The following is a 15,473-nucleotide window of genomic DNA, read 5'->3' as shown; positions in this document are numbered from 1 at the left end:
AAAAATACAAAAAACTAGCCGGGCGAGGTGGCGGGCGCCTGTAGTCCCAGCTACTCAAGAGGCTGAGGCAGGAGAATGGCGTGAACCTGGGAGGCGGAGATTGCAGTGAGCCGAGATCGCGCCACTGCACTCCAGCCTGGGGGCAGAGCAAGACTCCGTCTCAAAAAAATAAAATAAAATAAAATAAATGAAAGGTACAAAAAAACTAAAGCATGATACCTAACATCGGAGGCAAATTATTTTTTTAATTTACTTTATGAAATATAAAAATAAATTTTGTCTTCTCACAGCCAAATGTGAGTCCATTATTCTCTCAGACAATTAAAGGCTAATCTAAATATTTAACTATATTAGCTATTGTGGTTATTTAAATATTTACCTCTTTTTCTTATATTTCACAGGAATGGAAACTGAAAGTGGAAATCAAAAAAAGGTAATGGAAGAAGAAAGCACTGAAAAGAAAAAAGAAGTTGAAAAAAAGAAACGGTCACGAGTTAAACAGGTGCTTGCAGATATTGCTAAGCAAGTGGACTTCTGGTTTGGGGATGCAAATCTTCACAAGGATAGATTTCTTCGAGAACAGATAGAAAAATCTAGAGATGGATGTAAGTTTGCTTCAGTAAAGGAACCAACTTTTAGATGTGGTTGCCTTTAAATTTATTTATAAAATAGTATATCTATATATTTTTTTGAGATGGAGTCTTGCTGTGTTGCCCAGGCTGAAGTGCAGTGGCATGATCTCAGCTCACTGCAACCTCTGCCTCCTGGGTTCAAGTGATTCTCCTGCCTCAGCCTCCCAAGTAGGTGGGGCTACAGGCGCACACCACCATGCCCAGCTGATTTTTGTATTTTTAGTAGAGATGGGATTTCACTATGTTGGCCAGGCTGGTCTCAAACTCCTGACCTCGTGGTCTGCCCACCTCGGCCTCCCAAAATGCTGGGATTACAGGTGTGAGCCACTGCACCCAGCCTAAAATAGTATATTCTATAATGTATATATTCATTTCTGCAAGTATGTTCCTTGTCATCTGTTTTAATTTTTATTTAGTGAATGACAGTCTTCTAAATATTTAGACTGTTGGTAAGAGTTTAGGCTATATTAAATAAGCAGTTTCATATCAAAGCTTATAAGTATTTTGGGATTTAATTGCTTCAATAACCATTTATCATGTGTAACTCGAGATGAGAGTGCTATACTTTAGTTCATACAAGAAGGCATTTCACCTAGCTCAATGTTATTTTTTGTTTCACATTTTTTGAGGCAGGGTCTGTCTTTTTTCCCTAGGCAGGAAATGCACTGGCTCCATGTCTGCTCACTCCAACTTCTGCCCCTACCTCCACCCCCTAGCCCCATCCAAGCTGTCCTCCAACATCAGCCTCCCCAGTAGCTGAAAACACAGGCAAGCATCATCAGGCCTGCTTTTTCTTTTTCTGGCATTTTTAGTAGATATGGGGTCCCACCATGTTGCTGGTCTCAAGAGATCTACCTTCGCCTCTAAATTGCTGAGATAAGACGCATTGAGCCACTGTCCCCAGTGGATAAATTTCAAATGACCAACCATGTGCTTGTTTCTAATAGGGTGGGATCCAGACATCCTCTTTGAATGTCTGGATATTGCTAAGTATTAAAATCTCAATCTGCAATTACATACACTAAGATGTGTCATTTTAGGTATGCCAAATATGGAATACCATTTAGACCCTCACACAACAATATTGTTAATGGACAAAGTCTCTGTCTCCCAGGCTGGAGTGCAGTGTGATCTCAGCTCACTGCAACCTCTGCCTCCTGGGTTCAAACGATTCTCCTGCCTCAGCCTCCAGAGTAGCTGGCATTACAGGCATGTGCCACTACAGCCAGCCTAATTTTTTGCCAGGCTGATCTTTAACTCCCCCATCCACCCACCTTGGCCTCCCAAAGTACTAGGATTACAGGCATGAGCCACCAAGCCCGGGCTGAAGGGCAGGTTAAATTGTACCAGATTGAATTAATCCTGCTGATAGTGTACACTAACACAATTAACTTTTTCATTTTCATTAGATGTTGATATATCACTACTTGTGTCTTTTAACAAAATGAAAAAATTGACTACTGATGGGAAGTTAATTGCCAGAGCATTAAGAAGTTCAGCTGTCGTAGAGGTAAGAATTAAGAATGACTGCCGTTACTATATAATTATAGTTTATAAATAATACTAACGTAATGATCATTATATTATTATAGTTTATTATAGTTTTATTAATGTAATAATACTCTTTTAAAGCTTGATTTGGAAGGCACCAGAATCAGGAGGAAAAAACCTCTGGGGGAAAGACCAAAAGATGAGGATGAGCGCACTGTGTATGTGGTAAGCTTAAGAGCCCGGGTCCCCAGTCAGAAACTGGCACAGAAACAATGTAATTAAGTTAAAAATTTATTGACACTCTGAAAATATAAGCATTGCGAAAAACTATTTAATATTGCTTTTAATTTATCACAGGAGTTACTTCCCAAAAATGTTAATCACAGCTGGATTGAAAGAGTCTTTGGGAAATGTGGCAATGTTGTTTATATAAGTATACCACATTATAAGTCTACTGGAGATCCAAAGGGATTTGCGTTTGTGGAATTTGAAACAAAAGAACAAGCAGCAAAGGCAATTGAGGTAGGTCCAGATCCTAGGGAAAAAAAAAATGTATAGATATAACAAGTATTAAAATAGTAAAACTTTTTTTCAATCATTTCAGTTTCTTAACAACCCACCAGAAGAAGCACCAAGAAAACCTGGCATATTTCCTAAAACAGTGAAAAATAAGCCCATTCCAGCCTTAAGAGTTGTGGGTGAGTATTTTTCAATATTTAAGTAGATGTAATTGAAGTAAGATGAACTAATGATGGCACTTTTACAGAAGAGAAGAAAAAGAAAAAGAAGAAGAAGGGCCGAATGAAAAAGGAAGACAATGTCCAAGCCAAAGAGGAAAATATGGACACAAGCAACACCAGCATCAGTAAAATGAAAAGATCCAGGCCCACATCTGAGGGCTCTGACATTGAGTCTACTGAACCCCAAAAGCAATCCTCAAAGAAAAAGAAAAAGCGGGACAGAGTTGAAGCATCGAGCTTACCTGAAGTCAGAACAGGCAAGAGGAAGAGAAGCAGCTCTGAAGATGCAGAGTCCCTGGGTCCCCGATCAAAAGTAAAGAAAATTATTCAGAAAGACATCATTAAGGAACCTTCAGAAGCTTCCAAGGAAAATAGAGGTAAACGGCAAGGTTTTATTTAGATAAATTAAGCTTCTCTTTCACCCATTTCACAGCCGCAAGTCTTAACTGGCTTTTTTATTTATTTCAAGATATAGAAATCTCTACTGAAGAGGAGAAGGATACTGGAGATTTAAAAGACAGCTCTCTCTTAAAAACAAAAAGGAAACATAAGAAAAAACATAAAGAGAGACATAAAATGGGAGAAGAAGTTATACCATTAAGAGTACTATCAAAGTAAGTCTGTGGTTTAAATCCTGTCATTGGCTTAACAATCCATCACCATTGCTAAAGTGCAATTCCAATTTGTGTTCAACAGAGTTGCATATTAGCAACAGTAGTGGCCTGTAGCAAAGAACTGCACACAATGTGGGCGTTAACGCAATCGCTGATTAAGTAGGAACCACCACACTCAAACATGGAAGCACTTATTTTTGTCATACCACAGCAAGTGCCTCCATGTTAAAGTAGAGGGGGCACCTTAACAGACTTAAAAATACAAAATAAAGCTTAAATAAACGAGAATAAAATCCTTTTCTAAAAACCTTATAAAAATGTAAAAGGAAGACTTACCATCACCAAAACATGGAAGCACTTACTTCTTTAGTTTCAAAGCAAGTACATCCACGTTTAAGTGGTGGGAAGCCCAGTCTTGGACAAACTTAGAATCCTTTAACCTGTAACAAGCTTAGTAAGCTTGAAACACAGTAACAAAAAAAATTAACAAAAGGTGTGCTGGCTTGGAGACACCTCCACTGAAACATGGAAGCACTTACTTTTGTTTCACACAGCAGGTACCCCCATGTTAAAGCAAAGGGGATCCCTTCAACCTCTTAAGGAGAGTGAAGTTAGCATGTTCTATTTTGGAGAAGTAAGTTGGATTCACTCCTACTAAAACATGGAAGCACTTACTTATTTTAAAGTCACAGAAAGCACTTCCATGTTAAAGTTGAAGGGAGCCCACCCACATACAACTTCTTTGGACTTGAGAGTAGTTAAAGCTGAGGAGAAAGAAAACAAAATGGCATACCTTTTGAAGAAAAATATTTCCTTACCTTCCTGAATTAGTTCCCGAAGATTCCTGTCCTCCTCCAGAAGGGTAAAAGGCAGGGACTTCAGCCACTTCTATTTATACTATTCTTAACTCCTGAATTCCTTTTGCCTTTTTATCTCAGAGAATCATTACAAGGGCCTTTTGTTATTTTAATGTATCAGCTCTTGGGGAATGTATGATCCTGGGTGGGTCTGGATCCTTTTTTTTTTTTTTTTTTTTGAAGTATACAGATGTCAATGTTAACAGCTAAAACCATTACCACAAGATATCTTCGTCTTTAAAAAAAAAAAAAGGAAAATCTATCTGCTTGTTTGATGGCATAGATTAGGGTAACAATGAGTGCTCCCACTAAGCCAAGAGAGGCATTGTGTTTCTATCTGGAGGAACTCTAGCTGTTTGAAGAAACATCTACATGTTAAATGTATGTAAATAAATAGATTGCTTCCATGGGGTGTTTTGTTCTACTTAGAAATTCTTTTTGATTCAAGTAAATACTAAGGAATGTTATCTCTCAAATTGGAAGCAGTTTAACAAATCTTTAATCTCGCGCTTTTCCCACAGAGATGACTGATTTAGTAAATGTTACTAGTTAAGGAATCAATGCTAAAATTTTACTTTTATAAATTAAAATACTCCAGACACACTCAAAAATGTAATTGGCAATCTTAAAATGTTTAATCTGAATATTGGGGGAAGAGGAACTCCCTTAGCTTATTTGCTAAATGTCTTTAGAACCCAGGAAATATTTTGAATATGTGTTTAAAGAAACAAGAAAGTTGGGTGGAGGAGTTACTCCAAGTCATTGTGAATGTATATATTTAGATATTCCCATATTTACTTTTTATATTTTATTTTTATATATTTTTTTATATTTAGTCGTCTGTTATCACTATTTCATTTCTTTCCTTGCAGGAGCGAATGGATGGATTTGAAAAAAGAGTATTTAGCGCTACAAAAAGCTAGCATGGCTTCTTTAAAAAAAACAATATCCCAAATAAAATCAGAGTCAGAAATGGAAACAGACGGTGGAGTACCTCAAAAGACTGGAATGAAAAATGAAAAAAGTAAAGATCACTGATAGTTTTGACTTATAATGTACTTATATATGAAAATGCTATCTCTGAGTTGTTACAAGATTAATTTTAAAAAACTTGATTATTCTGTGTCATTATTAGAACAATTCTTGATTTGTTAAGTTATCCAGATATGTTATTTACTCTTGATATAAGAACATTTAAAAGGCTCATTTAAAACAATTTTTTAAATAACCTGAGTTTTCTCTACAGTTTTCATTTAAGCACATGAGTGCAGTTTGTAGACTGAACAAGTTTGTAGGAATGAAGATTGTAGTTCTCACCTGTAATTTCATTCTGTAGTATGAACCACAAGCAGGAATAAGTTAAAGCAAAATTCTTATGAATTCAAAATTAGGATACATCTTAAATTATCATTTCTTGTAAAAATAAATGATGCTCACGTTGGAATAATAATGTATTTAAAACAGTATCCTATAATTTTTTTTTAACTTTATTGAGTTAAAATTTGCTGTTCCTTTGTGCAGGGAGAAGGGGCAAACTTAAAGACTTTACCAGTGCTCTTCTAGCAGTAACAGTTTGCATGTAGAATAATAAAACTTTCTGGATTTTATTTCATGGTATTTTGAAATAAGCAGTATGACATATAAAATAAACTTTGTTTATTTTAAAATTAAATACGTTTTAAATTATTTAAATCTGCCTCAGGAATTATTCTAAGATAGTCCTCCCAAGTATTAAATTGTTAAGTGTAAGAGATTTAGTGCTGGTCTTTTTCCTCTTCTAATCAACAGCCAACAGTGAAGAGTGTCCCACCCAGGAGAAAGTTAATGCAACAGGACCACAGTTCGTGAGTGGAGTGATTGTGAAGATCATTAGCACAGAGCCTCTACCTGGCAGGAAACAAGTCCGGGTAATGATTTTGAGCCCGTAGGGTATTTGTTCCTTTCTTGTCTTAACTTCCCTGTGTGATAATGTTTTGAATATGGAAGATAAAACAAATCAAATTAGAATTTGTATCTCTATGGTAAACTACCTGTACAGTTTTAATTCCACGGTAACTCTTAGGTTTAATTTTGAAGCAAAAACTAGAGACTGAAATTCCTCACTGAGTCCATTTTATAGTAAGCACAGTTTAAACATCCTTCTTTATAGGAAAATTGTAACTTTTGCTTATTTTTATTGGCACGGATTTATTTTTTTGTATTACCTATGTGCTGATTATCTTTAAAATTGTAATTATAGAAAAGTGTAAAATATTTTTGAAGACCTATAGAAATCTTTCACACATGTGCCAAAAAACCCATAGTTCTATATAATTTACGCTACAAATTGCTGTACACACAGGTTTATAATCTTTTTTTCGTTTTGTACAGTCTATCTTCTATAGCCTTTTATACCACACTGGTAGCAATACTTCTTTCTATTAGGGAAAGTATATACTTTTATGTGAGAGTACCGTATCTTATTTACCCTTACCCTGCCTGTGACCCATTTAAGTCAATCCTTTTCTTTTTAAAAAGTGTGAAATGCTCTGTAACATACCACATATTTTAAGTATTTTCTTATACTGACATTCATCATCACTTAGTATATTGTTTTGGTTTTACATAGACTCATCAGTCACAGGTTTTAACTTGAATATCATTGAGGTGGTTGTTTATCTCTAAGCACTCCTTATCTGAAATGCTGTCCTACAATCCTATAGCTGTCACTAAGAAACAAATTTTGATTCCCTTTCCAATATTGGTGAAGGATTTGGCCAAATCCAAATTGCTATTACCAGCTTGCATTTCAGGAGACAGCTGAAAATTGAGGGATGTAAATACTGCTCTGGTTAATCAGATTGCAAAACATTTAATAAAAAAAAAAACTCAGTTATTTGTAATCACTCATTAAATAACTTTTATTATTTAAATGGTAACTATATCAATTACAAATTCATCATTTATGATCATCAAAATCATAAAATCAATCCCTGCATTAATCCAGTTAGTAGTTACTTACATTTTGCTGAAACAAAAACTGAGCTGTGATGGTGGTTACAGCTGTCTGTGACTTGCCCATGTGATTACTAGGCTAATTTGTCCTTCTATGGGTTTTAAATTCTGAGGGTTTTAAATCAAGAGATTAGCCTGACATTATAATGGATATTTAGTAAATATCTTTTGAGTTGTAGTAATTGAATATGCTCAGAAGTCAGTTATAAAACTCATTACTAGTACTGAATACATTCAAATTTCAACAATACTGAATTTTTTACTTGTTTTATATCTAAATTTGGTACTAATTAATTAGATAAAGAAGTGGGAAGGACTAGCAAGTATATGTCTCTGCAGTTCTTTTTTTTTTTTAATTTGGCAAACAGTTACTAAATGCCTGTTTTGTGCTAGTTTGCTGAGTGTTGGGATGAGTTAAGATCTAGTCCCTGGCTTCTAGAAATTCATAGATTTTATTATATATTTTTTATTGTTAACTGATAAACTTGTCTTATTCTATGATGAAATAATACTCCCAGGTATTGCTCAATTCTTTCCATAAATCAAACATCTAAAAATTCAACATTTGAACATAATCTAAATTAGTTGTGTCCTGAAAATGTAGGTTAAAACTAAAGTGAGGCAAGATAAGAAAGATTTTTTTTCCCTCATTTAGGAATCTCTAGTTATTTCTTTAGCTTTGTGAATGGAAGTTGATGAATTAGGAATTAGTGTAACATTCCTGCATAAATGCATTGTATACTCTGTAAAACCTGCTGTGAGGAAAAAAAAAAAAGTTGATTAAGAATGCAGGAATCTGGTTAATTTGCCCTCACAGCAGGCAGTGTAGGTAAAACTTTTCCTTGCTGGGTGACCACAACTTGTTTAGAAGAGGTTGCTTAGGTATTTTTTTCAGAAATTAAGAGCTCTTGAACAATTTGGAAACCTAGTATCTTAGGTTCAGTAAAACTGTTTTTCATGAGTTGTTATTAAAAGTTGAGTGATTTGTACACATATTTTAAAGTCATAGTGATTTTCTACAGGTGACTAAAAACAAACCTCCCTTAATCCTTTTTTTTTTTTTTTTTTTTTTAATTTGATTCCTTATACTAACTACTCCCAGATGTGAACCCTTCCTGATTTGGGGATTGGGGGACACTATTTCTGCTTTCTGCTCTACAAATCTGTTGTCCTTATAGAATATTCCCATTCTAGTTCAGATTTTAAGGATGTGATTTCAAGAAAATAAAGGAAAATAAATTGTTAAGAGTTGATATTATTCAAATCTATTTTTAAGAACATGCTTTACAAGAAATGTTTGATATAGGATATTTGCTCCTCATTAGTCTGCAAAATGCTTTGTTTACATAATATATTCTGGCATAACCATTGGAATAGTTTTAGAATTATTGTGAAACATTTTAAATTTTATTTGTCTTTCTACTTAATTCTAATGCAGGATACTTTGGCAGCAATCTCAGAAGTTCTTTATGTTGATTTGCTAGAAGGGGATACAGAATGCCATGCTAGATTTAAAACTCCTGAGGATGCTCAAGCAGTAATAAATGCATATACAGAAATTAGCAAGAAACACTGCTGGAAACTCGAGATCCTTTCTGGTAAAACTTCATAGAAGTTTGTTTTTTTTTTGTAACCATCCTTATTGTGGGTAACATTTTCTGAGTTTGGCTAATGAAACTAGTTTTGTTTTTTGTTTGTTTGTTTGTTTTTTGTTGTTTTTTTTTTTGGTCTCACTCTGTCGCTCAGGCTGGAGTGCAGTGGTGTGATCTGAACTCAACGCAACCTCCACCTCCCAGGTTCAAGTGATTCTCCTGCCTCAGCCTCCTGAGTACTTGGGATTACAGGCCAGGTACTGGCTTGTACCACGCCTGGCTAATTTTTATATTTTTATTTTATTTTTTGAGACAGAGTTTTGCTCTTGTTGCCCAGGCTGGAGTGCAATGGTACAATCTCAGCTCAGTGCAACCTCTGCCTCTCGGCTTCAAGTGATTCTCCTGCCTCAGCCTCCCAGGTTAGCTGGGATTACAGGCATGTGCCACCTTGCCCAGCTAATTTTATGTTTTTAGTAGAGACGGGGTTTCTCCATGTTGGTCAGCCTGGTCTTGTCTTGAACTCCCAACCTCAGGTGGTCTGCTTGCCTTGGCCCCCTGAAGTGCTGGAATTACAGGCATGAGCCACTGCACCAGCCAATTTTTAGTAGAGATGGGGTTTTGCTATGTTGGCCAGGCTGTTGTCGAACTCCTGACCTCTGGTGATCCTGCCTCCTCGTCCTCCCAGAGTGCTGGGATTAGAGGTTTGAGCCACCACACCTAGCGAAACTAATAATTTTATTTCTATTCTGTAATATGTATAAAGTGGCATTAAATATAATCGAAAACTGTCGTAGTTCTGTTACTGAGAATGTAATGCCTTGAATATGGTTTTTCAGATGTGTTCTTCTTTTCATCCATCAGAGTTTTTGTTTGTTTTTAAGGTGATCACGAACAAAGGTATTGGCAGAAGATTTTGGTTGATCGACAGGCAAAACTTAATCAGCCTCGGGAAAAGAAAAGAGGCACTGAAAAGGTAATTGATTCATTTTTGTTTTTTTAGACTAAACTTTCTTTGAACATTTAATGCCAAAGTCAGTATAGGTAGTCATAAAATGATCTTAGCTTTGCTATTACCTAACAAAGATTTACTGAGTGTATACTATGTTTTAGGTTGGGAGGAAAAAGTCATTTCTCTAGATTTCAAAATGTGTGAAATTATTTTTCTCACAAGGATACATAATTGTAATTTAGAGTTTTTCTTTTTAACTAGTGATACTTTAACAATCTTGATTTCTGGCTGCTATGTCTTGTAGTTTGGTGGTAAATGATTATAGAAAGATTATCATAATGGTAAAACCACAACATATTTAGAATGTAGTTTCTACAGATAGGAAGCTCCACAGATAAGATGGAGAGACTTTATGCATAGTGTTTCCTATAGCAACGATAAGCTTTATTCCTCTTTCTCTAAGATAGTCAGTAGGTAATACAAACAAGCTTAAATAATTTAAAGCAAGCCCCAGCCAGGTGGGTGGATCACGAGGTCAGGAGATCGAGACCACAGTGAAACCCGGTCTCTACTAAAAATACAAAAAATTATCCGGACACGGTGGCGGGCGCCTGTAGTCCCAGCTGCTGGGGAGGCTGAGGTAGGAGAATGGCATGAACCCGGGAGGCGGAGCTTGCAGTGAGCCGACATCGTGCCACTGCACTCCAGCCTGGGCGACAGAGCAAGACTCCGTCTCAAAAAAAAAAAAAAAAACAAGCCCTTCTTTCAGTAATTTTATTTTTCTGTCACTCAAAATGATATTATAAAAGTGTAAGAAAAAAGAAAAAGATGAACTTCCTGTTTTGTTAGGTGAGCACTTTAAAAGTCCTATTTCCTGTAATCTAAGCTTGTTGATTTGGGGTCATATTTATTTTATTTTTAAGTTAAAAGGCAAGTATTTTTCATCAACCTTCTTCCATTGCCCAGAATTTATTGTGATTTGTGGGGAGGTGTCTTACTGGTCTTTGTGAATTTTGTTTCCTTGAAAGGAGACTGAACTTGCTGTGGTGGGGAAGCCGCCTGTGCTTCCCAAGGATTCTTTCAGGGATACGAGGTGTTAATTTCAAAGCCTGTTTGAGATTATTCAAATGTTAAAATCACTGATCCAGAACTGGTAACTGAAGTGAAGTCACTTTGTTGAATAATACCCTTCTAATTGCTGTGAAATTTCATTTAGATTTTATATATTTTTTAAACTAGGAATAAATCATTTATTTTTCATTTTAAAAATTTAGAGCTCATCTTTGACTGGGAAATTTCTTAAATTGAGTTGGAACACAACTCAGTTATGATGTCAGGATTGTTGTTAACACAGTTTGTTAAGTAGCTATGGAAGTAGCAAGTTGACTCTTGTGAAATGAAATGGAGGTTACCACACAAAGTAAGTGCTGTGCAAAACTTGTTGGAAAAAAGGAGTAGACCATAATTAGTTTAGCCAACTTGTTTGCTAGTTAATTCAACTAATGTTTTTTGAGTGCCTTGTGTTAGGCACCATTCTTGTAACCTCGGGTAAAGTCATGAATCACAAAGTCCTCTACTTTCATGAAGCGAACAGATAAACCCTATAGTTTAGGTGATGACCAGTGCTACACAGAAAAATAAAACAAAGTGTATTGCAGGAGAGCATTATATCAGCTGAGGTTGTCTGGAAAGCTGTCTGCAAAGGTGATGTTACAGCCAAGACCCGTAGGGAAGTGAGCGAGTAAGCCCCAGTAAAGTTTAGAAGTATCGCTTTTCAGGCAGAAGCAAAGAAAATGTACAGACCATAAGGGAAGACTGTCAGGGACTAGAAGACCAGTGTAGTTGGAGTACTAGGAGCATCTTAGTAATTAATGGGAATTGCTTAGAAAAAAACTAGTAGAACATCAGTGAATCTGCCAAAAGGTTACATAAATACCTCACTGGCATGACAGCCCAATGAAAATACTACAATAGTATTGTATTTGGCCCATAATTGAGTAAAAGTAAAAAAATTATGGCTCTTAATATTCACATTATGGGGCCGGGCGCAGTGGCTCATGCCTGTAATCCCAGCACTTTGGGAGGCTGAGGTGGGTGGATCACTTGAGGTCAGGAGTTGGAGACCAGCCTGGCCAACATGTTGAAACCCTGTCTCTACTAAAAATACAAAAATTAGCCAAGTGGCACACACATGTAATCCCAGCTACTTGGGAGGCCGAGGCAAGAGAATTACTTGAACTTAGGAGGCGGTGGTTGCAGTGAGCCAAGATGGTGCCACTGCACTCCAGCGTGGGCAACAGAGCGAGGCTCCATCTCAAAAAAACTAAACTAAAATAATATATTAAACACAAGTAAATAAAATTAGTGATGTCTCACAAAAGATCAAGAAGATGAAAGAAAAGTCTGCCAAAAGGGATGTCTCCTAGTCATTTTGCTAGCCTCAATCTTTGTAGTATGCCCTATCATTTTGAACAAATTGGTAAAAATAGATAACAGCTACTAGAGACATAATGAAGCTATTTCTCTTTGGCTTTTAAAACATTTGAATTATTTTCTGTATAAATTACTGATACTCAGCAGGTAAAGGCAGAATTTATAAAATTTGTGAACAGCAACATGGGTATGATAGAGTTCTAAACATCTTTGGATTTTAATTCACCTCAATGATGAATAATAGATTTTTAGTTGAATCTAAAAGTGAATTCCTTCCAATGGCCATTATGGTACCAAACACTTTAAAGCTATTTAAATGAATACCCATTGGAATCTGTATTTTTAAGAGGAAAAGATTTGCATTTACTCCAAAGTTTAGTATTTTAACTTTTTTTTAATCAAGGAGGCTCTTGGAATATTTTAGACATTTTAAACAGTCTTCTTCTTTATTCTGTGTAATTTCATTTGCCTTCCTTAAATATATTCAACAGTTTATGTTAGGGTATAAGAAATAGGAAATAGTCAATAGCCTTAATAACAGATTTGATTTGTAATTGATTTGACCTGAGCATAATTATCTCATTTGTCATCTTCTTGCTGTTTTTAAAAAATTTTCTTTCAAGCTGATAGCTGTGAAGTTTTTTCTAGTCGTAGTTTTGTGTGTGTGTGTATGTGTTTGTTTTTTGGTGGTTTCTTTTTTATTTTTATTTTTTAGTATCCAATGCACTCTAATTTCTGATTTATTTCTCTTTAGTTAATCACCAAAGCCGAAAAGATTAGACTGGCAAAGACTCAACAAGCAAGTAAACACATAAGATTTTCTGAATATGATTGAAAAAAAACAGTTCACCTCTTAATACTTCACAAGATACTTGAGCTGTTCTTGGGATATTCACTTTTATTATGGTAGCACTGCATAATGAATGTGTTTTTAATTAAAAGAAATATCTTTGTTCCTCAATTTGTAAATAAGACACTTTTTCTAGAGACAAATACGATGTATACCACAATTTTTTCTTAAAACATTTTGTTGAAATTATCTCAGATGTCGATGTCAGGTGATTTAGTAAATAAATGTGTTTTGAACATTATTTGGAAATGTGTTGATTTTGTTTTTATATTGTAAAACCAAAACATAATTGCAAAAATAACACTACATGAATATATATAAAATTTAGAGAAATGTTTAATACTGAACTCTCACTGTACTTAGTAGTTTGTAACTTGCAATACCTTCAATACCTTTTCATGTTGATTTATACAGACATGTTTAATATTTCATTCTATTCATTCCACTTGGCCTATCTGAGCTTCCATTGAATAATAGACCATAGGGATTGGTTCTAATTAAAATGTTAAATTTTAAAAGAATTGAGTTTATTTTTCATAAATCAAGTTAAATGTTTTATTTTGGTTAGACAAAATAAAATATACTAGGTGCTCTGAGCACAAGAAGGAAAAAATACAGGAATCAACCTTAGGCAGAACTGAGCTCTGTTATTTTATTCAGGAAAATCACAGGAGTGAAATATTTAAGGCCTTCCCAGAATTGAATTTACTGGGTCCATACAGGACTGGCATCTTACTCTCTTACCAAAATCTCAAGGAAGTACTCTGGATAGCCATGGAGTTAAAATTTCATTGGGCTACAAACCAAATCCTGGATCTGTCAGCTTTATCCAAAATTGGGGGTCTTATTTGGCCACCCCCTTCCATGGATTGTGGAGAGGCTACAGTCAGGATCTGCTCACTTCTATGAGCCAGATATTTAAGGAGATTGGCCATCTCAGTGGTTGGAGTGACAGCTAATTGCTACCAAAGTAAGTACCATGGCAAGTTCCCACTCACCCACTCCATGAAGTTTTTCTCTCTCCACGAAGGAAAGCTAACATGCATTTTCATGGAGGAGAAGGAAGATGTATAAATAGTTGCCAAGCCCTATTTATGAGGATTATGACTAAAGATGCTCCAGTAGATCAGAATATCAGGAGTAAATTAAGGTTTCAAGAATTCAATTGATGTCAGTGAGGAATGTCTTAAGGCAACATGGAGATGTTACCGAGTAATATTTCAGAAATCCTCCCATGAGCAGTTTTTAAAACGGTCATTCAACAAATATTTATTGAATATCTGTGTTTGGACATTGTAACACTTGGAAAACATTGAACAAAACAAAGATCCCTCACTCATGGAGTTTATAGTTCAGCAGCAGATACAGACAGTAAACAAAAGTAAGTAAATTACACAGTTTATTAGAAAGTGACAAGTCCTAGGAACAAAAAATGCAAGGGAAGAGAAACCCTATTCATTCATTTTTTCTTTCTTTTTTGAGATGGAGCTTCCAGGCTGGAGTGCAGTGGCATGATCTTGGCCCACTGCAACCTCCACCTCCAGGGTTCAAGCAATTCCTTGCCTCAGTCTCCCGCGTAGCTGGGACTAAGGCACACGCCGCCACTCCCGGCTAATTTTTGTATTTTTAGTAGAGACGGGGTTTCACCGTCTTGGCCAGGCTGGGCTTGAACTTCTGACCTCATCATCAACCCTCCTCGGCTTCCCAAAGTGCTGGGATTACAAGCGTGAGCCACCGCGCCCGGTCTCATTTTTTTATGTTTTAATTCATTTAATTCAAAGAATGTTTATGTAGTCCCTGGTATATATCAGACACTGACTCTTTAAACATTAGAGATACAGAGGAAAGGTCCTTGCCCTTGAATTTACAATCCCTTGGTAAAGACAGACAAGTGAATACAGTGTAATTATAGTATAATAGTGTGACAGGACAAACGTCACTCCAGATGACATGAGATGCATTCTGTAAGTAAAATCATATTTCTTCATGACCTTTCCAAGTCCCCGTTGAACCTGTCATGTTTTTGGTAAATTCTTACTGAATTACTGTGCTTAGCACACAGTAATTACTTAGTATTTGTTTAATTGAATTAACTTGAATGTGTACTTCATGATGTTTCCCAAGTGCAAATGTTTAGTTGCATAAAGGTGGGTTGTGTTTTCAAGTTGCTTATTCTTAGTATTCACATTTCTTTTTTTTTTCAAGTATCTGCTCTGTACCTATCCTTGTACATGTCAGTTGAATCTGCTTCTTTAACTGCAAAACCAATTTTATTTTATTTTTTTCCTGAAGATCTGCTTGTTGAGAAAGCAAAACCAATT

The 15,473-nt window shown here is 35.7% G+C and overlaps 1 protein-coding gene and 1 long non-coding RNA gene across 2 annotated transcripts in view; one reads left to right on the top strand and one right to left on the bottom strand.

Moving 5' to 3' along the window:
* The window catches only part of LARP7 (La ribonucleoprotein domain family, member 7), a 31,577-nt gene extending 18,184 nt beyond the window's left edge, over positions 1 to 13,393 (top strand). Inside the window, exons 4-16 of the mRNA XM_011997277.1 lie at positions 195 to 231; positions 402 to 605; positions 2,042 to 2,142; positions 2,265 to 2,348; positions 2,481 to 2,645; positions 2,728 to 2,821; positions 2,890 to 3,240; positions 3,333 to 3,477; positions 5,207 to 5,358; positions 6,123 to 6,241; positions 8,767 to 8,926; positions 9,802 to 9,893; positions 13,057 to 13,393. Coding sequence (XP_011852667.1) covers positions 213 to 231; positions 402 to 605; positions 2,042 to 2,142; positions 2,265 to 2,348; positions 2,481 to 2,645; positions 2,728 to 2,821; positions 2,890 to 3,240; positions 3,333 to 3,477; positions 5,207 to 5,358; positions 6,123 to 6,241; positions 8,767 to 8,926; positions 9,802 to 9,893; positions 13,057 to 13,137 — 1,767 coding nt within the window. The 5' untranslated portion in view covers positions 195 to 212 and the 3' untranslated portion in view covers positions 13,138 to 13,393. The remainder of the gene's footprint in view (positions 1 to 194; positions 232 to 401; positions 606 to 2,041; positions 2,143 to 2,264; positions 2,349 to 2,480; positions 2,646 to 2,727; positions 2,822 to 2,889; positions 3,241 to 3,332; positions 3,478 to 5,206; positions 5,359 to 6,122; positions 6,242 to 8,766; positions 8,927 to 9,801; positions 9,894 to 13,056) is intronic.
* On the bottom strand, positions 2,397 to 4,345 carry LOC105551855. The gene is made up of 3 exons (XR_001007908.1): positions 4,296 to 4,345; positions 3,106 to 3,158; positions 2,397 to 2,658 (listed from the first exon to the last, which is right to left on the bottom strand). It is a non-coding gene; the product is annotated as an uncharacterized LOC105551855 (long non-coding RNA).
* Positions 13,394 to 15,473: the final 2,080 nt, after the last annotated feature.

This window comes from Mandrillus leucophaeus, unplaced genomic scaffold (genome assembly GCF_000951045.1).
Source record: "Mandrillus leucophaeus isolate KB7577 unplaced genomic scaffold, Mleu.le_1.0 Scaffold535, whole genome shotgun sequence".
In the NCBI taxonomy this organism is placed as follows: domain Eukaryota; kingdom Metazoa; phylum Chordata; class Mammalia; order Primates; family Cercopithecidae; genus Mandrillus; species Mandrillus leucophaeus.
Note: the sequence above shows the minus strand (reverse complement) of the source record. Positions and strands in the feature narration are given on the sequence as shown.